At 54.7% G+C, this 26,122-nt stretch overlaps 2 protein-coding genes across 2 annotated transcripts; both read right to left on the minus strand.

Annotated features, from left to right (window-relative positions):
• Nucleotides 1–11,255: 11,255 nt before the first annotated feature.
• Nucleotides 11,256–17,227, minus strand: LAG3 (lymphocyte activating 3). Its single transcript, XM_012472852.3, has 8 exons — nt 16,836–17,227; nt 16,406–16,553; nt 15,742–16,046; nt 14,883–15,152; nt 14,202–14,477; nt 12,224–12,466; nt 11,805–11,935; nt 11,256–11,490 (listed from the first exon to the last, which is right to left on the minus strand). Exons 1-8 carry the CDS (start codon nt 16,891–16,893, stop codon nt 11,320–11,322), a joined length of 1,602 nt encoding a protein of 533 aa, XP_012328275.2. The 5' UTR covers nt 16,894–17,227; the 3' UTR covers nt 11,256–11,319.
• A 1,505-nt stretch (nt 17,228–18,732) lies between these two features.
• On the minus strand, nt 18,733–23,322 carry PTMS (parathymosin). The gene is made up of 5 exons (XM_021671300.2): nt 22,940–23,322; nt 20,001–20,072; nt 19,679–19,757; nt 19,460–19,521; nt 18,733–19,287 (listed from the first exon to the last, which is right to left on the minus strand). Exons 1-5 carry the CDS (start codon nt 22,982–22,984, stop codon nt 19,237–19,239), a joined length of 309 nt encoding a protein of 102 aa, XP_021526975.2. The 5' UTR covers nt 22,985–23,322; the 3' UTR covers nt 18,733–19,236.
• Nucleotides 23,323–26,122: the final 2,800 nt, after the last annotated feature.

A 26,122-nucleotide genomic window follows, 5' to 3' on the forward strand; every position in this document is an offset into this window, starting at 1 on the left:
GGATTCTTCTGCTTCAGCCTCCCAAGTACCTGAGAACTACAGGCATGCCATCATACCCAGCTAATTTTTGTATTTTTTTGTTTGTTTTTAGGTGGAGTTTCGCTCTTGTTGCCCAGGCTGGAGTGCAATGGCCCAGTCTCGGCTCGCTGCAACCTCCGCCTCCCGGGTTCAAGCGATTCTCCTGCCTCAGCCTCCAGAGTAGCTGGGATTACAGATGCCCACCACCATGTCTAGCTGATTTTTTTTTTTTTTTTTTTTTTTGTATTTTTAGTAGAGATGGGATTTCGCCAAGTTGGCCAGGCTGGTCTTGAATGAGAGCCACGGAGCCCGCCCATTTTTTTTTTCACCTGAGATGGAGTCTTGCTCTGTTGCCCAGGCTGGAGTGCAGTGGTGTGATCTCTGTTCATTGCAACCTCTGCCTCCCGGGTTCAAGTGAGTCTCGTACCTCAGCCTCCCAAGTAGCTGGGACTGCAGATATGTGGCACCACGCCCGACTAATTTTTTGTATTTTTAGTAGAGATGGGGTTTCACTGTGTTGGCCAGGATGTTCTCAATCTCCTGACTTCTTGATCTGCCCACCTCTGCCTCCCAAAGTGCTGGGATTACAGGCATAAGCCACTGTGCCTGGCCTCATTAAGGGCATTCTTAAGTAAAACTGGCATTAACTTTTTTCTTCTCTTTTTACTGGAAATACCTGGCAGTGAAGAATGCAATGACTATCGTATGGTTTGGTGCCACTGCCTTCATTTATGCTAAGGCAGCAGTTTTATCCAGATTGCTTTTGCAACATTATTGCAATGTCAACATACTGACAAAGGAAAATAGCATGTATTTTTTTTTTTATGAAAATAGCTTGACCTTGAAGAGCCCCTGAAAGGGTCTCGGGGACTCCCAGGGGTCTGCAGGCCACATTTAACTCTGAGAACCACTGATCTAGATAATTTTTATTCATTCTTCAGATCTCAGCGATTGCTTTAGCCAACCCCAAAGTCTATTTTCTCCTTTTTATTACTACTAGAAACCTCAATTTTTAGCTGAGCTCTTAGCTACCCAGATTTAAAATAAACTTCCCAGCCTCCCTCACAGGTGGATGTGTTAGGTGCAGCCTCTGGGTTGCTCCTCAAAGTGGGGGGAACATACCCTCCTCAGGCCTTCTTCCTTCAGACTGGAAAGAAAATACCTTCCCTGTTGTTCACAGCCAGCCTGCTTTTCTCATTTACATTACCTGGCAGGCTCTCGTAGGCATTGATGTTTTGAACCCTGCTCCAGTCCAAACCTCTCCATTCACTCATCTGTGTAGTCAACAAGTGTTAAGCGTGTACTGGCCCAAGGCGCTCTGCTAGGTGCTGGGGATGTGATGTTGAATAAGACAGATATGGACACCACTCCAGCTTATGACATAGACACCAAACAATGAACAACTTCATTACAATTCGACAAGTGCTACAAAGGAAAAAGCACAGGGTGCTGGGAGATCTTATCACAAGAGAACATTCTTTCAACCGGGAGAACTATCGGTAAGCACTGGGTTCTGCTGCAAGCGAAAGAAAACCCAAAATAATAGAGGCTTCAACAAGATTGAAGTTATTTTTCACATGTGGGAAGTGTGGAGGTGGGTGGTGCAGAGGCGAGGGAGCAGCACGCCGTCCTCCAGGGCCTGGATCAGGGCTGTTTTTATTTTGTTGCTCTGCCATCCTCCTGCACAGGACTTCCTCCCGAGAGTCTCAGAAGGCTACTCAGGTTCCTCAGTTGAAATCAGCTTTCCCGGTGATAAGACCTCCCAGTCCCCTGTGCTTCTCTGTTTGTGGCGCTTTTCCAGTTGCAATGAAGTTATTCATTGTTTAGCGTCTAGCTCATAGGCCAGAGCAGTGACCCTGTCTGTCTTAGCACTATGCTCCCAGCACCCTCACAGATGCCCTGACCCTGGGAGACCCTTAATCCTTGTTTAATATTTTCCTAATATCTTAAATTTTATTGATATTAAATTTATTGTGGTAAAATACACACAACATAAAATTTTCCATTTTAAGCATTTTTTTTTTTCCGAAACAGAGTCTCACGCTGTCACCCAGGCTGTAGTATAATGGTGTGATCTCAGTTCACTGCAACCTCCGCCTCCTGGGTTCAAGCAATTTCTCCTGCCTCAGCCTCCCAAGTAGCTGGGACTACAGGCGCCCGCCACTACATCTGGCTAATTTTTGTATTTTTAGTAGAGACCAGGTTTCACATGTTGGCCAGGCTGGTCTTTAACTCCTGACCTCAAGTGATCCCATCCACCCTCCTTGGCCTCCCAAAGTGCTGGGATTACAAGTATGAACCACCACACCCGGCCATTTTAAGCATTTTTTTTTTTTTTTTTTTTTTTTTTTTTTTTTGAGACGGAGTTTCGCTCTTGTTACCCAGGCTGGAGCGCAATGGCGCGATCTCGGCTCACCGCAATCTCCGCCTCCTGGGTTCAGGCAATTCTCCTGCCTCAGCCTCCTGAGTAGCTGGGATTACAGGCACGCGCCACCGTGCCCAGCTCATTTTTTGTATTAGTAGAGACGGGGTTTCACCATGTTGACCAGGATGGTCTCGATCTCTTGACCTCGTGATCCACCCGCCTCGGCCTCCCAAAGTGCTGGGATTACAGCATTTTAAGCATTTTTAAATGTATGGCTCTGTGGGATTGAGTACACTCACGTGGTTATGCGACCATCTGGAAATTTTTCATCTTCCTTAACTGAAATTCTGTACTATTAAATGCTGACTCCCATTCTTGCTCCCTGCAACTCCTGGCTATTTAATAAGTTTTTTTTTTCTTTTTTCTTCTTCTTTTTTTTTTTAGACGGAGTTTCGCTCTTGTTACCCAGGCTGGAGTGCAATGGCGTGATCTCGGCTCACCACAACCTCCGCCTCCTGGGTTCAGGCAATTCTCCTGCCTCAGCCTCCTGAGTAGCTGGGATTACAGGCACGCGCCACCATGCCCAGCTAATTTTTTGTATTTTTAGTAGAGACGGGGTTTCACCATGTTGACCAGGATGGTCTCGATCTCTTGACCTCGTGATCCACCCGCCTCAGCCTCCCAAAGTGCTGGGATTACAGGCGTGAGCCACCGCGCCTGGCCCATTTTTTCTTGAAACAGAGTCGCTCTGTCACCTAGGCTGGAGTGCAATGGTGTGATCTCGGCTCACTGCAACCTCCGCCTCCCGTGTTCAAACGATTCGCCTGCCGCAGCCTTCCGAGTAGCTGGGATTGCAGGCATGTGCCGCCACACCCAGCTAATTTTTGTATTTTTAGTAGAGACAAGGTGGCCAGGCTGGTCTCAAACTCCTGATCTCAAGTGATTCACCGGCCTCAGCCTTCCAAAGTGCTGGGATTACAGGTGTGGGCCACTGCACCTGGCCAAATAATTTTTGAATGGATAAACAGAGAAGTTTGGACAAGAGCAGGAGAGTGGGGCCACAAATTTAAATGCTTACAGGAGCCCCATTCTCCTGCTCTTGTCCAAACTTCTCTGTTCATCCATTCAAAAATTATATAGGTAATGCAAATGAGAAAGGCAGGCTGGAGGTGAGCAATAGGGAGGGGTAGGGACTGAGGGAAACGAGAGAGTACCTGCCTCAGTTAGTAGGGCAGCCACTCCTTGCATAGCTGTCTGAGTTGACCACAGAGGCTATCCTGGCATGTGAGCCCAGAGTTGCCAGCTCTGCCAAAATTTCTAGAGAAGGTGGAAAACCCCAGCCTGACCAACATGGAGAAAGCCCATCTCTACTAAAAAATACAAAAACTAGCCAGGTGTGGTGGCATGTGCCTGTAATCCCAGCTACTCAGGAGGCTGAGGCAGGAGAATCGCTTAAACATGGGAGGCAGAAGTTTCAGTGAGCCAAGATCACACCATTGCACTCCAGCCTGGGCGACAGAGCGAGACTCCGTCTAAAAAAAAAAAAAAAAAGAAGAACAAGGTGGAAAACCAGACATTTATGTAATACTTCCTAAATTTAATATTGGCAACAAATTTTTTATCTTGTTGTGACACTGGGTAGAGCAAACAAAGCATTCCAAGGGCTGGCTCTAGGTTTGGGCCCACTGGTTTGCAGATTCTGGACCAGATGGGTAGTGTGAGAACTTCCAGCTCTGTGAGTCTGTGGCCTGGAAGTCAACAGTCCTGAGAACCTGGCTTTCTCTCTGGGGTTTCCAAAAAGGAAAAGAAAAGAGGAAGAGAGAGTGTGTGAGTTTATAGTAAACATTTGGCCTTGCTGTGTGCTTTATGTGGTTGTATGTTTTATTTAATCCTCACAAGAGTGATAAGGCATAGGTATTATTGTCCAGGCCATACAGATGAGGAAACTGAGGCTTGAAGAGTATTTTGTTTTTGTTTTCTTAGACAGGGTCCCATTCTGTCACCCAGGCTGGAGCGCAGTGGCACAGTCACAGCTCACTGCAGCCTCAACCTCCACGATTCAATTTATCCTCCTCCCACCTTAGCCCCTCAAGTAGCTGGGACTATGGGCATGTGCCACTGCACCCAGCTCAACTTTTTTTTTTCCCCTAGAGATGGGGTTTTGCTATGTTTCCCAGGCTGATCTCAAACTCCTGGGCTCAAGCAAGCCACCCACCTCAGCCTCCCAAAGTGCTGGGATTACAGGCATGAGTCACACTGCCCCTAGCTGAAGAGTTTCAGTTGTCAGAGTGCTAGTAACCATAGCTGGTGGAACTGGGATTTGAATTCACCCACTTGGATCCCAGTCTCTGGGTGGTCCCCCTCATTGCACTGCCTCTCCTCGGCATTAAGAAGGTCCAGGCAGGGTGCAGTGCTGAGCACCTGTAGTCTCAGCTTCTCAGAAGGCTCAAGAGAGAGGATGTCTCGGGTCCAGGAGTTCTGGGCTGTAGTGCACTCTGCAGATCAGGTGTCTACACTAAGATCAGCTTCAGCATGGCAACCTCCCGGGAGTGGGGAACCACCCGTTTGCCTGAGGAGGGGTGAGCCATCTCAGGATGGAAACACAGTGGGTCGCAATTCCCATGCTAATCAGTAGTGGGACTGTGCCCGTAAATAGCCACTGCACATCAGCCTGGGCAACATAACGAGACCCCACCTCTAAAAAAAAAAATTAAAAATAAAAAAAGAAGAAAGGCCAGGATGACAGGTAAGAGAAGTCTTCTCCCATAGCAATGGAGGAGGCTATGAGGCCCATCACCTCATCTGGAGCTTCTGAGGCTTAGCTGCACCATGATCCTCACATCTATAGAGTGGGTTTCCATTTTCCAAGCACTTTCACGTTCATTTGCATGTGCCAGACCTTTTTGGTAGCTGTTACTGTTACTATCCTCACTTTTATTTTCTTGAGATGGAGTCTGGCTCTGTCACTCAGGTTGGAGTGCAGTGGCATGATCTCGCCTCACTGCAACCTCTGCCTCCGGGGTTCAGGCAATCCTTCTCCCTCAGCCTCCTGAGTAGCTGGTACTACAGGTGCCCACCACCACGCCCAGACAAGTTTTGTATTTTTCGTAGAGGTGGGGTTTCACCATCTTGGCCAGGCTGGTCTTGAACTCCTGACCTCGTGATCAGCCCACCTTGGCCTCCCAAAGTGCTGGAATTACAGGCGTGAGCCTCCACGCCCGGCTATCCTCACTTTACAGAAGAAGAAATTGAAGTTAAGCTATCCGCTCCCGTCACATATCTGAAAGCATGGAACAGGGGGTTTTCCAGAGGCTATTTTTGCTGCATATATTTTCTGTGTCTCTAGGCTGCAGAAAGGGAAGAAGTGACGGTGAAGAGAAGCCGGTGTCAGAGGCTACAGACAGAGTGCTGGAGACTAGATGATCTGAGAGGCCTCGGGCAGCCAGGGTTGTAGGAAAGTTGAAAGCCCCAGGTGCAACTCTGTGGTGGCCTCCTTACCAGAAGTATCTTTGGCAGCACTGACACCCTCTGCAAAGGGGGCTGGGGGCAGGGTTTGAGGACAGGGAGCAGGGGAGGGGTCTTTGGGGCTGTTCTCTGGAAGCAAAGTCTGGGAGCTTCCACGCCATCTCTACCCCATCCACATTTCCCCTGGCTCCACGACCACTTTTTGCCACTCTCAGAAGGTGGTTCCTGGGCCTCCCCCACCCCACGGGAAGTTTGAGTAGGTACATTTCAGAGCTCAGCCTGGGCTCAGACAGCTGACACCTGCAGCCCCCTTGGAGAAACTGTCAGCCACAGAGTGGAGCACATGGAACCAACCCTACCCCTACCCCAAACCCGTTCCCTTCAAAGGAAGAACTCCACCTTGGGGTGGGCCTGTGCGGGGAACCCTTAGATCCTTGCACTCCTCCTTTGAAGAAAAGATAGCAGCAGGGGCTCAGGTCTGAACCCTAACATCTCTACTTGATAGGGGAGGTGGGCAGGGAAATTTCTGGGCCTGCAGAGGCTCCTCCTCTGTGCTCTGGGACTGAGAAGATCAGGTCAGGGGTAGGGGAGTCACTGGCAAACCCGACTCCAGGGCTGAATGTGTGCAGTATGGCATCCTGCCTCACACAGTTGACTTGCCAAGGCCCTGGACCTCACTTGGCTTCTAGAACTTCTAGAGAGTGGACAAGAGAAGAGGGCTGGGGATGGAGTTGCTCAGAGATGCCCCTTCCCCTCTCTTGGCCTATCTCTCTTTCAGGCACTGCTCCTTACTCTGATGGCCAGTCTGCCAATGGCCCCCAGTGACTCCTGTCTCCCTCAGTTCACACCCTTGGATTGTACCCTCCTGCTTGCACTAGGGTGGTCTGTGTGACTAACAGAATGGGGCAGAAATGATATGTTGCTTTCAAGATCAAATCTAATCTTTTTTTTTTTTTTGAGACGGAGTTTCGCTCTTGTTACCCAGGCTGGAGTGCAATGGCGTGATCTTGGCTCACCGCAACCTCCGCCTCCTGGGTTCAGGCAATTCTCCTGCCTCAGCCTCCCGAGTAGCTGGGATTACAGGCACGCGCCACCGTGCCCAGCTAATTTTTGTATTTTTTAGTAGAGATGGGGTTTCACCTCGTTGACCAGGATGGTCTCGATCTCTTGACCTCGTGATCCACCCGCCTCAGCCTCCCAAAGTGCTGGGATTACAGGTGTGAGCCACCGTGCCTGGCCCTTCAAATCTAATCTTGAAATAAAGATGTGGTAGCTTTTGTCTTGTCCACACTGTCCCTCTGGGGAAGCCAGATGCTGTGTGGTGGTGTGAGAGCCCCCATAAAGATGCCCACGCAGGGAGGAGCTCAGGCCTCTGGCTGACAGTCACCGGAGTGAGCTACCTTAGAGGCAGATCCTCCAGCCCCAGCCCAGCCTTCAGATGGCTGCAGGCCTGGCCCGCGCCTCAGCAGCAACCTCATGAGTGACCCTGTGCCAGAACTACTCAGCAAGATTGCTCCTGGATTCCTCATTGTACGAGATAATGTTTATTATTATCATTATTATTCTTTTTAGAGACAGGGTCTCACTCTTTCACCCAGGCTGGAGTGCAATGGCACAATCATGGCTCACTACAGCCTGGAAATTCTGGGCTCCAGTGACTCTCCTCCCTCAGCCTCCTGAATAACTAGGACCACAGGTGCACGCCACCGTGCCCAGCTCATTTTTAAATTCAAAACGTAAAAAAAAATGTAGGCCAGGCACAGTAGCTTGGGCCTGTAGTTCCAGCACTTTGGGAGACTGAGGCGGGTAGATCACCTGAGGTCAGGAGTTCAAGACCAGCCTGGCCAACATGGCGAAACCCCGACTATACTAAAAATACAAAATTAGCCAGGCATGGTGGCACACGCCTGTAGTTGGGAGGCTAAGAAAGGAGAATTGCTTGAACCTGTGAGGCAGAGGTTTCGGTGAGCCAAGATCACGCCACTGCACTCCAGCCTGGGCAACAAAAGCAAAACTCTGTCTCAAAAATAATTAATTAATGAATTAAAATAAAAAAATTCGAAAGTTAGCTGGGCGTGGTGGCAGGCGTGGGCGTCTTTATGGGGCCTCTCACAACACGACTCAGGAACTGCTTGTCCCAGAAGGACAGCGTGGACGAAGCAAAAGCTACCACGTCTTTATTTCAAGATTAGATTTGATCTTGAAAGCAACGTGTCATCATTTCTGCCCTATTCTGTTAGTCACACAGACCACCCTGGTTCAAGCAGGAGGGCGAAATGCAAGGGTGTGAACTGAGGGAGACAGGAGTCACTGGGGACCACTCGGGAGGCTGAGGCAGGAGAATCTCTTGAACCTGGGAGGTGGCGGTTGCAATGAGCCGAGATCGAGCCACTGCAGTCTAGCCTGGGTGACAGAGTAAGACTCAGTCTCAAAAAAAAAAAAAATTGTAGAGATGTGATCTCACTAAGTTACCCAGGCTGGTCTCAAACTCCTGGCCTCAAGCAATCCTCCTGCCTCAGTCTCCCAAAGTGTTGGGATTACAGGTGTGAGCCACCATACCCAGCTTATTATTTTAAATTACCAAGTTTTGGGGTGATTTGTTTGTTATACACTAATAGATAAGTCACCCACTTCCCTCCCTTCTTAATAAGGAGCTGAGATGATTCTCACCCACCCACCCACTGAAGCTCCCTAAGCTCCTGCCTCCTGATGCTCCTTCCCCTCCAGGACCCCAGCCTGGAACACTGGTTTACAGATCAACTTGGAGATGCCAGATTAATCAATCAAGCTCCTTAGGGGCCCTTGGAGGACAGGAAAAAGGCTGGAGGTTATCCTGCCAGACTGAGAGTGGGGGGCTGCAGGAGGAGGAGTGGGAGCAGGAATGTCACCCTTAGGAGAGACCCCACAGAGAAGCACTCACGGAACGCAGCCCACAAGCCCCGTCTTCCTCCGCCCTTTGCTCTTCTCTAGAGGGTAAAGGAAAAAGGAGACCCTTCATTCTGCCTCTGTCCCCTCCCTGTCCCCTTTATGAAAGAGTATGGGGAAGTCCCCACATAGGCCTCAATGAATCTCTGATGACTACTTTCATAAGCCCAAAGGGCATAGGATGTTAGCTAGTAGAAAGGAAAAATGCCACCCACAGAACTTTCCAGGAAACCCCTGCTCTATTAAAATATCAGGGCTCCCACTAAGGCTGTGGGGAGCAGGGTCCTGGGACAGAGCTTAGGAGTCTCCGAGCAGCAGTGAAGAGTGGGAACAATGCTTTGGAGACTTCTTATTTTTTGTTTTTGAGACAGGGTCTCCCTCTCTCACCCAGGCTGGAGTGTAGTGGCACAATTATGGCTCACTGCAACCTCAACCTTCTGGACTTAAGTGATCCTCGCACCTCAGCCTCCCAAATAGCCGGGACCACTGGGGCGGAGCGCCAGTATGCCCAGCTAATTTTTTTTTTTTTTTAGAGATGAGGTTTCACTACACTGCCTGGGTTGGTCTTGAGCTCCTGGGCTCAAGCAATCCTTCTGCCTTGGCGTCCCAAAGTGCTGGGATTACAGGCGTAAGCCATGACACCTGGCCTTGAGGTTTCTAAAGGGACTTCACGACTTCCTTTTGCAGTGTGATCATCTCTGGCAGGGCCAGAGCTTCCTCCTTCCTGTGCCACTGTTTCTCTGCCAGTGACAAGGCAAGAGTCACCACCATTCTGAGGCTCAGAATCTCAGATTGCTGTAAATAGTTCATTGTTCAGGCTTCAGAGGGTGCCATCTCTCCCTAAGGCTCTGCGCAAAACAAAGGTATCACCCTCTCCATCCTCTGTCTCCAATGAGTGACTATTGTGTCTCTGCAGGGACATGTCCTCAGGTCTGCCTTTTTGCACCCGGTACATAGACCCACTGGGACGCCACCCACACATGCCACCATGCCCCTCCTGCTCCAGCAGGCTCGCTCCCACTCACCCACTCACTTTCAATATTTTCTTCTTCTGAATGGGGTTAAAGTCCCCTGACAGAGCTGTCAGTGGCCAAAGTCCAGGACCACACATCCATTGGAGGCCGAGGTCTCTGTCTCATGCCAGACTCGAGGGTGCCATGTGCTGAGGCCGTGTGTACTCTGCTGAGAGGACCATTGACATGGCCCAGGTGAATGTTCCAAGAGAGACAGACAGAGAGGGGCGCAGGCAGACTTGGGGTCTTCAACATCATTCGTAGCATGACCAGAGCAAGTCTGCTTTCTCCTTCACTAATGGGTAATCAGACAAGTACACCACACATGCAGAGCACGTCACAGTTTCCAAAGCCCTTTATTATCCAGCATTCACAACAACCCTTTTGGTGGGTGATGATCATTGTCCCATTTAATAGGTGAAGAAACTGAGGCTCAGGGAGATTGAGCACAGTCACAGCAGCAAAGCTGGAATGAGAAGCCGGGGCTCCTGACTCCCACCGCTGCAGCCGCCTTGCTGGCTGTTTTGCTTCACGCACAGGCCTTTGTTCACCGCCTTCTCCTTTGTCAGGCATGGATTACACCCTGGCCAGGGCCAGCCAGGGCTGTGTCTCCTGAGACATGCATTGTTCAGTCCCTCTCCTGAAGGGTGCATAGGACATGTGACAGTCACTGGGCGCACACTCATATGCTGCACATAGAGCGTGCACACTACAAAGGCAGTGCCTGCATACGCAGCAATCTGTGCCCCGCCTGGTCCACTGCACTGTTCCACTCCTCAGGCCTGCCGCAGCCGCCCCAGTGACCTCCGTTGGGTGTGACAAGCAGTGACCACTGGGTGGCAGTGTGTTCTCATGCCTGGGACCAGAAAAGCTGCCAAGGGCTGAGGAACGCGGAGGGCGGGGCAGAGGTAGGAGCCCCAGCCGGCTGCCCAGGGAGGTTTCCAGACCGGATCTCCTGGAAGACTTGACAAGGCAGTCCTCTGCGCGCGCGTGCGCGCGCGCGTGTGTGTGCATGAGTGTGTGCACGTGCGCGTCAGCATATGTGCGCATCTGCAGCAGCCGGAGGGCCAAGGACGAGTGCTGAAGTGCAGCTGAGTGTGGGGTGGGGTGGACCCAAAGGACAAAAATATCAAGGAAACCAGGGCAGCCAGCGCACGGTGGGTGGAAGGTGGGTGGAAGGACGGCGGAGAGGGCTGCGGAGGCAAGGGGCAAGGGCTTTTTGGAGGGAGCTTCAGGAAAATAATTACCCAGGAGAGAGGGGGAGAGAGAGAGAGAGAGAGAGAGAGGGAGAGGGAAAGAGAGCGCGCGCAAGAGAGAGACCAAGAAAGCAGCCAGAAACAGAAAAGGGGAAGGTGAGGGAGACTGGCTTGGGAAAGTAGGTTAGGAGGCTAGGGTGGGAGAAGGGAGCCCCCAGAGGCTGGGGAGAGACGGGAACCTTCACTTGGACAAGAAAGGGCCAGACTCAGGCGTGCTGCTAACAGGGAGTTTATTTGGATTGAGCTGCTGAGATCTGCTGGCTGCTTCAGCTCCAGGTCAGAACTGCTCCGGCTCCGGCTCCGGCTCCGGCTCCGGCTCCCGCTCCGGCTCCGGCTCCGGTTCCGGTTCCGGCTCCGGCTCCGGTTCTTGCTCCAGCTCCTCTATCTTGCTCTGGGTCTGCGGAGGGTGAATCCCTTGCTCTAAGGCAGAAAATCTTCTAGGTCGCCACTGTGAGAAGACATAGAGAGAGAGATGGAGGGTGGAAGGAGAAGGATGAAGAGAAAAGGATTAGGAAGGACACCGAATCCATCTATTTTTTCTCAGCCCCCCTGCCCTCCCCATCTCTCAACCCCCCTTTCAGCCTCCCCAGGCACAAAGCGTCCCTGGAGTGAGAGGCTTATGAAGAAGGGGGGCCCTGAGGGCAAGTTCAGGGTCCCCTTTGGTTGCCTTCCTGAGGAAGGGGTGCCATAAGCACTGAGAGAATGGAAGAGCAGGAGCTGCTGGGGCGGGGGGGCGGGGGAGGTGGCACATCCCTGGCTCACCTGTCTTCTCCAATGGTGAAAGCCAAAGGCTCCAGTCACCAAAAGGAGCAGAGAGAGGATACCAAGGATGAGAAGCAGCGGGAGGTGGCCTGCGTGGAGGGCGCCTGGGGCTCTCCCGGAGCGTTGGGCACCTATGGAGAAAGTACAGGATAAGGCATAGGTTCAGGGCTGGAAAGGATATTTTGTCACTCACTCTGACTTTACAGATGCAATGAGATCCAGAGAGTTTAAGTGACTTGTCCCAGGGTTATTTAGCTTAGCTAATTAGTGGCAGAAACGGGTCAACCCTGGGCAAGAGCCAGAGGTCAGGTCTCTGACAGGAAAGAAGGGCGCTGGGATGGGGGTGACAGGGGCTCTTCTGGAAGGGGATAAATGTCATTGCTGTGGCGTTGGGGTCCTGGCATTTTGGGGCCTCAGACCTGGGCTAGACAGCTCTGTGAAGTATACTGCTGCTCCAAGAAGCCTCTCCCCCTGGTACAGCTGGCATTGCCAGGGCTGGGAAAGGAGCTGGGCGTCCTGTGCCTCCAGCCAGGGTCCTGGGAAACTCCTCTGGGATGGCGTGTCCAGGGGGCTCCACACAAAGCGTTCTTGTCCAGATGCTGGAGTCACCTCACAAAGCAGCTTCCCCAGGGAGCCAGGTGACCCAAAGGATTTGGGAGTCACTGAAAAGAGAAGGAAGAGATCTTTTGGGGTTTTGGCCCCCTTTTGTGATACCACAGGTTCAACCCCAAGTCTCAATCACCCTGCGTTCACTTGGGTTCTGACCAGGTGAGGTCGGCAGATGGCATCAGGGGTCATGGCCACGTTCATCTTTTTCTTTCTATTTAATTTTTTATTAAATTGTATAGAGATGGGGTTTCACCATGTTGCCCAAGCTAGTCTAGAACTCCTGGACTCAAGTGGTCCTCCTGCCTCAGCCTCTCAAAGTGCTGGGATTACAGGCATGAGCCACCACGCCCTGCCGTCCACATTTATCTTAACCAGACAATGCTCTGCTCTAGTCAGCTCCCTCCCCTGCTCAAATCATTTCCAGGCTCCCTACTGCCTTCACACTCAAACTGTTCCCGGCAGACCACCACAGAAGAAATACTATTACATATTCTTTTACATTGCTTTCTACTCAAATGCTCAGAACCCTCAGAATCAGTCAGAGGAGTTGACCCCCCATCTACTTCACAATTTTGCAACTTCCATGACATGGCTCCCATCAGTGTCTCCTGCTCTGTGGTGCCCCCTGAATGGACACCATCCCCTTTCTGAATGTGTAAAGAACAGAGAACTGACCCATTCATCTACAGACAGAGCATTCTTTACATTCTCAAGTTGTAAAGTGAGAGGTGGGTGGGTGGGAGGAGACAAAGGGTGAAGGGCATCTGAGTAGCATCCTGGGGAATGATTTGGTGATGCAGACACCTGAGTTTAGACCCTGAGTCTGGCACTTCCCAGCTGTGTGACTTTGAGAAAGTCTTCAGGGGTAACAGTATCTCTCTCATTGAGCTGTCTACATAGAACAGTTGACCTTCAAGAAGACATTGGACAGAAAGAACTGGTGGATTTTGGTGACTGATGGGATGTGAGGAGGAGTAGGCCAGGTTTCGAAGTGGGTGGATACCAGGGGATTAATGACAGGCTGAGTCAGCAAGGGGATTAGTGGGAGAAAAAGATGGGGTTCAGGGTGAGGCAGCTGAGAGGTGGTATAGTATCTAGGTAGAGGTATCCAGAAAGCAAGTGAAAACTCAGAACTGGCCTTCAGGAGATGTATTATTTATTAGCATGTTCACGTATTCTTTCAACCTCTACATATAATTAAGCACCTACTGTGGGGTGCTACTACTTAGTGGCCGAAGCTGAGTGCTGCAGACGAGGCTAACCTGTCATGGCTGATAGTTATCAACCAGTGAACACATACTTTCTGAGTATTCTTTTTTCTTTATTTGTTTTGTACTGTCTTGGAAAACCCTTGCTCAGTAAATATTTGCTGACCAAGGGACAGATTTATTAGCTCCTCCCAAATCCAAGCCACTTCCTGCAACTTTAACCCAAGCCCTGGCTGCAAAGTAGACAAGGATTCTAGAAATATATTCTACCTCTTCTGAATCATTTGAAATTTTTTTGTCACCTTTCCTTCTAACTTCCAGACCCTCCCGCCAATTCAGAGCAGGGGAGTCCCGTAGAGAATGGTAGAACTTTATCTTCTGACTCAAGAGGAGATTTTCAGTTTCGGTTCTTTTATTATGGGGGTGAGAAAAGTGGGGGCCGAGATGGGTAGGCTCTGGAACTTGTGCCCAGTGGCCTGGCTTCATGGAGTGGATTTGCCCAGTCTTTCCCCAGCCAGCCCTTCCTCTCTCTCCTTTCTCCCCTGGGAGGGGAGCTACTCCTGTCCCACCTGAGGCTGACCTGTGATGACTGCCAGTGTGACAGTGGCACTGAGATGCTGTCCCTGCAGACAGATGTGGCAGGTGTAGGTCCCAGCCTGGGCCTGGCTCACATCCTCTAGTTGAAGGGTAAAGTTGCCATCGTCTCCAGCCACCAGGAGGTCAGGGCCTCCTCCAGGAGGAGCCCACTTGGCAGTGAGGAAAGACTGGGTCCCCACACCAGGAGGCAGGCGGCAGGGCAGCTCCACCCTGGAACCTGCTCCAGCATACACTGTCAAGGGAGTTGGGGGCTCCAGACCTGAAGAGAAAAGAAAACCCAAAGTTAAAGCTGGGGGCTGCAATGGGGAGGGAGTGCTGGGGCTGCAAGGAAGGGAGGCAGAAGAGTACGGGAGATAGTCTGGCTCATAAGAGTGCTAAGGGGCAGCATAAGGCGATGACCCGAGGATGGTCAGAAACCCAGCAAGTGGGCTTAGCCAGAAGGAGTGAGAAGGCTGGCAATGACGCTGGAAGGCCAAGGGGGAAGCCACAAGGGGTGACGGCAGCTGCAAGGTTGCCACGCACTATAAAGGGGTTGAACGTGAGGCCCACAGCAATGACGTGGGCCACTGCCAAGAACCTGGTTTAGGGACCCATAAGTCAGGGGAGGTGACAAGGAGGGCAGGAAGGGGTTGTGGTCAAGTGTGAAGCAGAGTGGGGTAGTTACCCAGAACAGTGAGGTTGTACATGATGGAGACATTGAAGCCATCTCTGTAGGTGAGGGTGCAGCCCCAGGGCCCAGAATCCATGGGGCTGACTTGGGGCAGGAAGAGGAAGCTTTCGGCTAAGTGGTGATGGGGGGACTCCTGCACAGGGACTCGGCCCTGGCCCCCGCCCCGGAACCATTGCACAGAGGCTGGGCGGTCAGGGCGGCTGAAGGAACAATTCAAAATGACCCAGTCGGAGGTCCTGAGAGACCCTGCGGGGCTGGCAGTCACTGTGCAAGGATAAAGAACACTCCATCAGCACACCGTAAACAAGTTCCCCACGCAGCAGGACTGCCAACCTAGAAGCTCCGAGAAAAAGGGATCTGGCTTTAGACTTGTCTTCTTTTCCCTATAACCCTCTCCCCAGCTCAGCTCCCAGCACCTGGAGGTGCATAAACTGGATCTTTCCCCTGTCCCCCTGTCCCCCTGTCCCCCTCTCCCCTGCCTGGAGTTTACTTGGCATAGGCCACCCTTCCGGTTCTCCTGGCCTGGATCCCCTCGAAGCCCACCCTCTGAGCTACAGATGTCTAAAATGAATCACTCTAGACACACGCTCTCCCCCTCTTCCTCCCTCAGGGCACTCCCGCGTGGGTGGGAGAAGGTGAGCTCAGGGGGTGACACAATCTCTCCACAGGGCCCCCCATACACGTGCTTGGGGGGCGCCTTCCACTCCAGCAGGCCTCCCCCACCCTCTTCCTCTACTCTTCTGAAAGCTCTCGTTCATGGCTTAGGGCGCACAGCCCCTGCCCCAGCCCTTCCTGCCTCCCGGGCGGCGGGGAATGGGGGCCCCCTTCACAGCCGGTATCCCGCCCCACCTACTCGAGGCCTGGCCCACGCGCAGACGGAGGCGGCAGGAGAGGGTGCGGTCCCTGAGGTGCACCGCGGCGCGGTACTCGCCGGCGTCAGCGCGCCGGGCTGGGCGCAGCCACAGCGAGAAGTCCCCGCGCTGCCGGCCGCGCTCCTCCAGCTGGACCCGGGGCTGCAGGGGCAGCCTCCCGCTGCGCAGGCCTCCGGGAGCCACGCTCAGCACCGTGTAGCGGCGGGGCCCGGGCCTCCAAGAGGAGGGCGCCGCCGGGCGAGGGCCGGGGGCCGGGGGATGGCCGGGGACGGGAGCGGGCGGGCCACTGGGCAGGAAAGAGAATGGAGTTGAGAAGCTCCAGGGGTTGGAAGTCCCGGAGGATGCAGGCAGCCACGGGACGAGGGTGAGGAAACCCGCCCCAAGAGTTCTCTTGACCACCAACCGTCCCCTCACCCCCGACCCCTCTGTGGGACTGGCACCATCCCCTTCTGGAGAGAAGGAATGCGGGCGTGAGGGGCGCTGATTGCAGGACAAGGGCAGGAACGGTGCTGGCGAGGGCAGGGAGAGTGGGTCCCTGGCTTCAAAGGGAGCGACACCTCAGGGCAGGGGAAAGAGAACCGGCATGGGTGTGGGGTTGTGAGCGCTGGATTCAGGGGTCCCATTGCCCAAGTTTGGGGTGCATACCTGTCTGGTTGATGCTGCCAAGTGACCCCTCCTCTTCGAAGAAGGCTGAGATCCTGGAGGGGGATTGTGGGGCTGCAGGGGAGCTGGGCAGGAGCCCCCTCCTGGGCCCACACCTCCGAGACCTCAGCCCCTGGCTGAGGAGGCTTCACTAGGTGAGCAAAAGAGAGGCCAAGGGGAGGGGGCGTGAGCCGAGAGGCAGGGGAAGAGAAGGAGCCTGAGTGTTTCCCGGGGGCGAAACAGGGTGCAGGAAGGGCTTGGGTTTCCCTCTCTTCTCTGCCAAGAGAGGCTTTGGGGGTGGTAGGACTGCCCAAGAAAAGAATCCACCACAGAGCTAAGGACCATAGGAACTTTGTGGCCACAGAGATCCCCTCTGGTCCCCTCCTGTGGGGCTGGAGGTCAACCCTCCCGCCATCCCCGCTTTCTACTTTACCTGGAGCCACCCACAGTGGCTGCAGAAACAGCAAGCCCAGGAACTGAGCCTCCCACATCTCTCCTATGGCCTGGGCAGCGCTGAGCCCTCCAAACGGAGGTCCGAAAAGGAAGGGGGTGTCGGGGGCGTGGGCAAAGGAGAAGTTCTGCAGAGAGAGAGGTGGAGGAAGGCGATCTAATGGAAGACCAGGAGGGGGCCTTGGAGAGAGGTTGACCAGAGGCCAGAAGCCAGGGAAAGCTGGGCAGATCAGGCCGCCTGAGGGGAAGTGGGGGTCCCAGGGAACAGGGCAGGGCTCTGGCAGAGAGCAGACAGAGCAAGGTGGCTGTCACGGCTGGGATGCCGTTCTGCTGGTCCCCTGGCCTTCACCCCTGTCCCCAGCCTTCCCTCCACCTTCCCCACTTCCCCTCCTCCTGGCCCGCCCCCCGCACCCCAAGGCTCACGGTTTCACTTCGCAGTGGAAAGTCTGAGGGGGTTGATTCCCAGCAGCATTACCCTCCACTTCTGTGGTGGCACTCCCCTTGTTTACTTCCTCAGTCCTGGGTCTCCCCACCTCCCCCTCGTCGCCCCTGCCCTACCTTCCAGACTGCTCCCTCTCCCAAGGACTGTCTGCCTCCAAGCACTGTTTCTCCCTGGAACTGCCCCCTTGCCCATCTCTAAGCTGCCTCCTCAGCCCCAATAGTCACACTTCCTTCTTGGCAAGCTCTTTCCTTGGTGCTTCATCTCCCTCTTTCCCTTAACCTCCCAGAACTTCAGGACCCTTTAGATCTGCCTTCCCACCATCAGTACAGTGGCTCCTGGGAACACGGTGGACAGGAAGCTTTACTGCACCCTAAAAGATGGTAGGTCTGAGGCTGGGCATGCCAGCTTTGTGGGGTGTGGAGAATAACTACGTTGTATTGAGCCTTCATTATGTGTTAAGCACTATATTGGACACTTTACTTACAGTCATTCAAGAAATGTAATATTTTCCCCCATTGTACAGATGAGGAAACTGAGACTTAAAGAGATTGAACAATTTACCAAAGTTAGGGAGTGTGAAAATAAAAGCTGTGAGTGTAGGTGTATGTATGAGGATGTGTAGTCCTGACCTTGGATGGGTTATGGGTGTCTCCTGGGAGGAATGATGCTTTTGATGAGTCAACATCCCTCCCCACTCCAGCTCAGACCCCCATGCACTCAGAAGCATCTCCCAATCCAGAGGTTCCAAACTGAGAGGACAAGGGTCATGTGGAGATGGAAAAATGCAGAAATCTTAGAAATCTCCAAGATCAAACTCAGGGGAAACAGAGGCAGTGGGATTAGGGAAGGCCTGAGATTGACAAGAGTCAAACTCCTGCTCCCTAGCCCAGCCCAGGGAGACTTGGAGGGCAGGTGAAGAAACTTACAGCCGACCTGGGAATGACAGGAAGTCCAGAATTTCCCTGCTTCACTGGAAGGAGCTCGCTTCCGTGCCAGTCAGAGGGCATCTTTGATGCCTGGCAGCTCACTCCAGATCCTAGGAGGCTGAGACCCAGGACTACCAGCCCTCTCCCAGCTCAGGGGCAGGACTTCCTGTTTCTGGGCTGTTTCTCTGTGCCTGGTTCAGCACAATAGAGCTGGTAGCTTTCCACTGGGCTCAGCACTGTCTAGGTCTTGTGTGGGTTAGCAGGGAAGTGTGTATTGCTGGGGAGGAGCATCCCTGAGAATCCAAAACAGGACATAAGTCAGCTCTCAGACGAGCTGGGCTCCAGGCCACCCCTCAAGGGCTGATCTTGTCTTCTTGAGTCGTGAGTGGTGGGAGTGTGCTGCTGCTTTTGTATCAAAGGGAAGTGTCCTGGCACAATGTGAGGTCAGCCACCCTCCTCCCTCTCTGCCCTTCCATTGCACTGAATGGATCCCCGGGAAAGCAGGAGACAGGTTAAAAACAGAAGCGCGACCATTTCTTTATTAAATTATACAAAAAAGGGAGGGGAGGGGGGCAGCTGTGGGGCTCGGCCCCAACCCTGGCCCCACCCAGGCCTGGCGCTGTCTGAGAAGAGGGGATCTGAGGGAGATCCAGGGGTCAGGCAGGATAGGGATGGGGCAGGCCATGAGGCTGGGGGATGCAGAGGTTAGGTGGGAGAGGCTACCAGAGGAAGGACAGGGCTGGGAGGGGAGGGAGAAAGAGCAAAGAGAGGAGCAATTGGGGGCCAGCTGGGGAGCTCAGATGGAGCAGGTCAGGAGGTGGAACAATGGTAGAGTGAGGGTGGAGGGGGCAGTGTCTGGGAGGTGGAAATGAGAAGGCTGGGGAGAAAGAAGAGGGTGGCAGCTCTGGTGCAGGGCCCAAAGCAGGGAGCCAGGTGAAGAGGAGCTGCACTTGTCTGCCCCCACCCCCACCTCCAGGCCCAAAGAGGCCTCCCACCCCCAGCCTGTTGGCAGGGGCTCACGCCGATGCCCCATTTTCTGTCTTCTGCCGCTTGGGATCAGCTTCATCCTGTGGAGAGGGAGAGAATGGGGAGCTGTAAAATGGGAGGGGAGACCTCCCCCTGTCCCGGTCCTGTTCCAGCCCCCACCCCTGCCGCACAGGGACCTGGGTCCAAAGCCAAAGGGCGCCCGGCCCGGCTGCATCCCTGACAGCCCCTCAGGCCCGGCAACCCAGCCCAAACCTCCTCTTCGGCAGCTCTCTTCAGCGTGGGCCCTTCGTCATCCTCTTCTTCTTCTTCCTCATCTGAGGAGCCAGAAATGGGTCATTGGGGAAGGGCAGGAAGCTCTGGATGAGACCCCCTGTGGTCGCCCTCAGCCCTGCCTCAGGTCTTCAAACCCACCCTGACTCTGCTCCTTTGAGCCTGGACTTTGCCAGCCTGGCCTCCCCTGCCCCTCCCCACCTTCTTCTTCCCCTTCATCTTCCTCCTCTCCATCCTCAGCAGTTTCTTCTTCTTCCTCCTCAGCCCCGTTCTCCTCCTCCTGTGGGGACCAGGAGAGGGAGCAACCTCAGGCTGGCTTCATGCCTCGCCCACCATCACCACCAATGGGACGGGGCACTGGGTGTTAAAAGGACTTGGGAGGGGCCTCAGGGTGGGGCAGCAAAGATGGGAGGGCTGGGGTGAAGGGCAGGACCCAGCAGCCTCAGAAGGAAAGTGGAAGAAGGATGAGATGATTGGGAGGGAAGATGGTGGGGCAGGTGTGCTCCCCCCCAACCCTCCACACCTCCACCACTTCTTTCTTTCGCTCTTTCCGGCTTGCCTTCTCCTCCACCTTCTCCTTCTTCTCCTTCAGGTCCTGAAAGGGAGAAAGAGGTCACCTTTCTCACCACAAATGGCTTGCAGCCCCTAAGTCCCTGCAGCCCCAGTTCTCCCTCTGCAGTGAGCTTAGAGGTGTGTGAAAGGAAGGTGGACACAGCTTAGAGACAGACAGGGGCCTCAGGGTCCTTACATTAGGGCCACCAAGAGGTTGAGACCAAACACCTCCTTCCCGAAGACCCAAGGTGGGCTGGGAAAGGGATGAAGGGGAAGCAGGCAACCAGGGTAATGATCCCCACCCCCATCAAGTTCTCCCAAACCTCACTGGCTGAAGAGTTCAGCTCAGCAAAGCAAATCCTCTCCATCTGCTTCCAGCCTCAGTGCCCCACCCCCTCCCGCGTCCGCCTCCTTTGCCTGCCCCCCCACTGCCGGCCCAGCTCTGCCTTTTGTCTACCTCTGGGGCCTTTTCCTGAGGACTCTCTCTCCAGGGCATCCCTCCCAGCTTCCCCTTCAGCTTCTAAGGTCTTTGTTTCTCTCGGTCTCTGTCTCCCTAATCCTCAGGCCCCTACTTGGCCAAACACTACTGGAGATGGAGAGCACCTTAGCACATTCCCAGCACCCCTCCCACTTTCTGCCCTCCCCACCCCAAAACAGTACAAGTAGTTCCCTCCTCCCTGCCTCCCATGGTGTACACATGGGTGTAGTGGAAGGGTGGAGGTAGCCATTTCCAGTGGAAATGTAGGTGAAGAAGGAGAGAAAACAAGGAAGGGAAGAGTAGCAGGCGTGGGAGCCAAGGACAGAGCAACAAACAAGGTCTGTGACTGGGGTGGGACAGGAATGGAGAAGAGGGAGGGGCCTGTCTCGTAGACCCTCCCACCAGCTGGCCCCCTCCTTCACCCCAAGATCCTAGCAGGCATAGGTTGATGTCCTGTTCTGATATGGCAGCGGGAGATGCCCATGTGAGTCCCTTCTGGACACTACACTGGCCTCCCAATTTCCAGTCCTCTCCCCACCCACTTCTTGGCAGGCACAGTGTAACACGGTAGGTGTCCTTGTGTGATCTGATCTGGTGTTGGTGTGCCATGCTGTGTATCTGATTCCATGTGAATGGAAGTCTCCTGTGTGAGTGGATCACCCTGGGAGAGGGGGTCCTTTCTGGAACAGGAGCGGGGATAGGAGAGGGGCTTGGTGCAGAACGGATGGCCTGGGGGGCACCCAATTCCCTTTTCCCTTTAAGGGTAGCTCAGAACACTTCACCCTCACTCTAGCGAGGCTGCCCTTCCACCCCGCCATGAGGTCTTCATTTCTGTGCCACAAGGTCAGTATGGCATTTCCACCACCTCGTGGGCTTTTCCCTACATCTTGGGCCAGGAGAGCAAGGAGCTGGTCAACTTTTCTCGGGGCCCCAGCACCAAGTCTGTATGGCCCTGGCCTGACTTTCCCATCTGGGCTGATGGAGGGAGGGAGGGAGAATACCAGAGACCAAAGTTCAAGGGGCCGGGCCCTCTCCTCCCCTGTTCTGTCCTTCTGGTCACTGTCCTTCCATGATCCCTTTTCCAGAAGAATATGTGACCTGGGCCCCAGGTCTTATGCTAAGGGGCCCTCTGGCCTCATTTACTCAACACAGGCACACACACCGACACTGGCCGACAGCGATGCACAGACACAGATAGAGAGGAGCACCCACGCGATGGGAGACACATGGCCCAGCCTTGGGCCATTCTGGTACACACTCTTGAGACAGCACGGGAGCACAGCAGAACCACTCAGCACTCACAAAGCGACAACATGGCTCCAGAACATCTACGTCTCCACATGCACACATGTAACTGACACGGGCAGTCCCACACACTCGCTGGATTTCAGACATACAAAGACACCTACTCAGTGAAGTCACATGCCATCGCACAGCCCGCCGGAAGGCCACACGGGCGCACCTTGGCAGATAGCACACATAGGCCCTCTCTCACAGCCGTTAATCCCACTGGCTTCCCCCGTTTCAGTTCGCGGGCCTCAGGGAGACCTGTGTGAGGGCTCTTCGGCAACCTCCCACCCCCATACACACACACAAGATAGGGCTCCCAGCCCCCAAACCCCGGCCGAGTTAATTTCCCAAAGCGACACTCTGCATGTTCCCTGGGGAAATTAGAGGAAGGCTGGAAGAGAGGCAAGGGCGAACGGATGGGGCCAGGGAAGGGAGCTGATGAGGGCGAGGACAGCTAGACGCAACGCCATGCAATGCCCAGCCTCGGCTTTTTCGAAGGCTATTCCTGTCCCGCTTCTAATTTTTAGGAATTCGAGATTCTTTCAGTGTGTATGTGGGAAGGGGACGATGAAGAGAAAAGAAAGCTGAAAGCCAGCGGAGAGGAAGGAATGAGAAAACAGAGGCGGCCGCCGTCCGGGGAGAGAAGCGAGCGACGGTCGGGCCGCGGGGAGGGGCCGGGAGGAGCAGCCTCCAGGGAGAGTCCTGTTTACACTTGAGGATCTCAAACCGCTTAGCGAGGAAAGGTGAGGTCAGGCTGCAAGGAGAGATGGGGCAGCGGGGCGCAGGGAGGGGGCGCGGCAAAGTGAGACTCGGGGCGCTCGGACGGGAAGCCGGACGGGATCCGGCGGGCGGGCGAGGTGGGGCCGGAGAGGGGTGGGGACGGCTGCGGGGGCCGGCGCGACCGGAGCGGCGAGGCCGGGCGCCGCGGCGCGGTGCGCGCAGGGCAGCTAGAGGGCGCTGGCGCCGGCCGCGCGGAGCGGGGTAGGCAGCGCCGGGCCGGGGAGCGGTGGGAGGGCGCAGTGGGGTCCGCTAGGACCCGGGCGCGAGGGCCTCGAGGGGCCGTCGGGGGCGGCCTGGGGCGGAGGACAGCGCCGGGCCCCGGGGCCGCGCGGGGTCCGGGCCGCCGCCGCCCCTGCCCGTACCTTGGCGCTCAACTCGGCCGCTGCCTCCACGCTTTTCTCCGACATGGTGCCGGGGCCGGGGCCGGGGCTGGCGGGGAGCCGGGGTCCCGGGGCCGAGACGGAGGGGCCCTGGACGGCGGAGGGTGGCCGCGGCCGGAACCTGGCGCGGTGGCGGCGGCGACAGCGGCAGCGGCGGCCGCTCGGCAAGCTGGGTCTCTGGAAGAGGCGGCAGAGGCGCGTGGGGTGGGGCGGGGGTGGGTCTGGAGCGGAGACCCGCAGGGCTGCGGCCGTCCGGAGGGCGGGCAGAAGGGCGGTGCAGGCGGTGGCCGGCGCGCTCGGCCGCGGTCGCTCGGTCCCGGGCTCGCCGCCCCCGCACCAGCAGAGCTGCCGCCGACCAGCCGCTGCCGCCCCCGGGAAGGGAACCCGCTTATAAGGCGGCGCTGCCCGACGGGAGGGGCTTCCCAGGGGTGGGGCAGGCGGGAGCGGGGAGGAGAGGAGAGGGGAGGGGGATGAAAGAGGAGGTTGGAGAGGTGGGGATAGGAGGATGAAAGCGAGGGGAGGGAGAGCGAGAGAGTCGGGAGGGAGGACGAGACCAGGAGGGGGAAATGGAGAGACTGACGGCCGCGGAGAAAGAGTGGGGCGAGGAGGTGGAAAGGGGTGGGGTTCCTGCGGGGAGGCACCTCTCCAAATCCCAACCTACTGACTGCGAATGTAGAGTCTGGCTTTTGGGGGCGGACTGGAGAGGTGGCCAGAATCCTACTGACCCCAAAAAAAGCCCTGGGATTTTGCCAAGGGGTGGGGTGAGGGGAGCAGATGGGAAGGCAGGGCAGGTATTTGAGAAACCAAAAGCTTAAAGAAGATGAAGGGGGTTCGGGCGCTCCTTTCACACCACGCCGAATTTCCCTCTCTCATCCTCCATCCACATTCTCTGGGTGGCCTTGAGGAGGGTTGGGAGTGCGGAAAGGGCGGCCCAACCTTCTCTCCCGCCGGATTGACACTTGTGACCCTTGCCGGGTGCCTCCCTTCCTGGCCCTGTGCTGTGAGGTTGGAGGGGAGTCGGGCCCCCTGGTCTCTGCTCTCTTCCACCTCTCCCCTATCTTCTACCTCTCTTATTCGTCTGTCTCACCTCACTTTCATTCGCCTGGTCCTTCTATTTGCCTTCGTCCGTCCTCCGTCATTTGTACCCAGACCCCTCCCTCACAACCAATTATAACTCGTATTGCTCCCTCATTCTCTCACCTCTTCTCCACTCCTCCCTGACCCTCTTCCGCCCTTTCACCTCTGGTCCCTATCTTTCCCAGACAACCCTGCTCTTGTCTTATCTGAGTCAGGCACCTGGCCCTCTATTCTTGGCTGGCTTTCCTCAACTCCTCTTTCTGTCCTCATTTTTTACATTTTCCGTCCCTTAGCTTTTCTCATTCCTCTGCTGCCATCTTCCTTAGCCTTTCTGGGTTATACTTGTCTCCTTTGCAAATATAATACAGGTCCAGGTCTGGAGTTCCAGCCCCACCCTATTCCAGACGTCCTCAGCTCCTCGCCCTCCATCTCGGTATCTTTGAGTCATTTTGAAAAGCTTGGGATTTCAGAAGGGAACAGGGGCTGGGTTGTGTATTAAAGGTCAGGAGAAGGTAGATGGGGTGGAAGGCTGGGGTTTGGAAAAAGACCTTTGGTGTGCGTGCACTCCCATATTTGTCTGTCATTGTCATTATTCCTCATCTTTTTTATTTTCATTTTATTAATAAAAAACACATTGATGATCGTTATTATTTTGTGTTTGTGTGCTTAAATACACCGTCTTTTGGTCCCTTGGTGTACACGCCTTCCAGTTTATCTTTCTGGCTTTTCTATCAATATTTCACTCTCAGTCTCCTCCAAAATCTTGGGGCCCCACCCAGGATTTTTCCTTGACGGACTCTGTCCATCTTTTCTGAGATCTTTCTATGTCCCTCTCTCACTCTGTTTCTCTGACTCACTGGCTGATGTCTTCAGCGGTCTCTCACCGTCTCCATCTCTGTACTCCTCTTGCTTCATTTATCTCCCTCTCCTCGAGCCTTTGCTACCCGGCCCCTCCCCAGTCTCCCAGTCTCGCTCCCTCCCCATCAGGCTCTTTCCTCTCCCTCCCGCCTTCCTTTCCTCTTCCCTCCACTCCCTCCCAGCCCCGCCTGCTGTCTCGGACACCCTGCTGGGCTCTTACCCTGTTGCCCTGGTAACCGCCCCCCACTCCGGTCACCTCCACTCCCCTCCCCCCCTCCAATCACCGCCACCAACAACCTCCATCCACCTTCCTCCTATTTTTCCTGAGAGCCAATAGAAACCCTGTTGCCAGGTGGAATGCTCATTTGAATCAGCCAATCCAGAAGCCTAACTGCTTGCCCTGCCTTATATGGGGATGTGAGGAGGGCCACTCCCCCCACTCCAGCCCCACAGGGGACCAGCCCCTCCAGTGTCCCTTCTCCCCGCCCTAAAGAGAGGCTGGGACCCTCCCTCTCACCCTTCCATAAGGGGCCTGTCCTCCCACTTCTCTAACTGGGACCACCAGGGTTAGCGTGGGCTGTGGGCCGGACTGTGGGCTGGGCCTCAGGGCTGGGGGTGGGAATGAGGTGTGATTAGGGAAGGGGAGGCGGAGGGAGCCGGGAATTTTGCCCAGGGAGGGGTGTCTGGGAGCAGAGGCAGCTGCAGTGGAAAATTCCAGAGAGATGGAGAGGCAGAGAATGGGACTCCTGCCCCAAAGCCCTAGGGAGTGCCTTGAGAATCTAAGAGCTTGGACACTAGGGTCCGAGGGACCCCAGGGAAAAGATCTAGGAAGTTGGAGGCCTGAATCTAATTACTTTCCTGCGTGGAGGAGGCATCCTTTAGCCTCCTCTCTCTGGTTGGACAACAAAAACCAGTCTTCTGAAGTCCTGGTTTCATGAGAAGGAAGCTGGAAGCGAGACTTGGGATGAATCTGGAGTGAGTGGGATCTGAAAGCCACCTGACAGTCCTAGGGGTTAGCCTCAGATCCTCTGGGGCCAATCGTGTTGAATGCCTGTGTTTGCTCTTTTCCATAGAACTATTTCTGAGGCTTTGTGGAGGCTTGCCTATTCCTAGAATTATCTTACTCTACAGTCCAATTGAGAATTTCTCCCACTAGTTGAATGGGGGAAACGTGCTTTTTACACATTTTCTGCAAGTGGGAAGAAGGTGACCAGGTGAAAACAAGGAAGG

This window comes from Aotus nancymaae, unplaced genomic scaffold (assembly GCF_030222135.1).
Source record: "Aotus nancymaae isolate 86718 unplaced genomic scaffold, 86718_ANA_hifiasm-v0.15.2.pri h1tg000016l, whole genome shotgun sequence".
NCBI lineage: Eukaryota > Metazoa > Chordata > Mammalia > Primates > Aotidae > Aotus > Aotus nancymaae.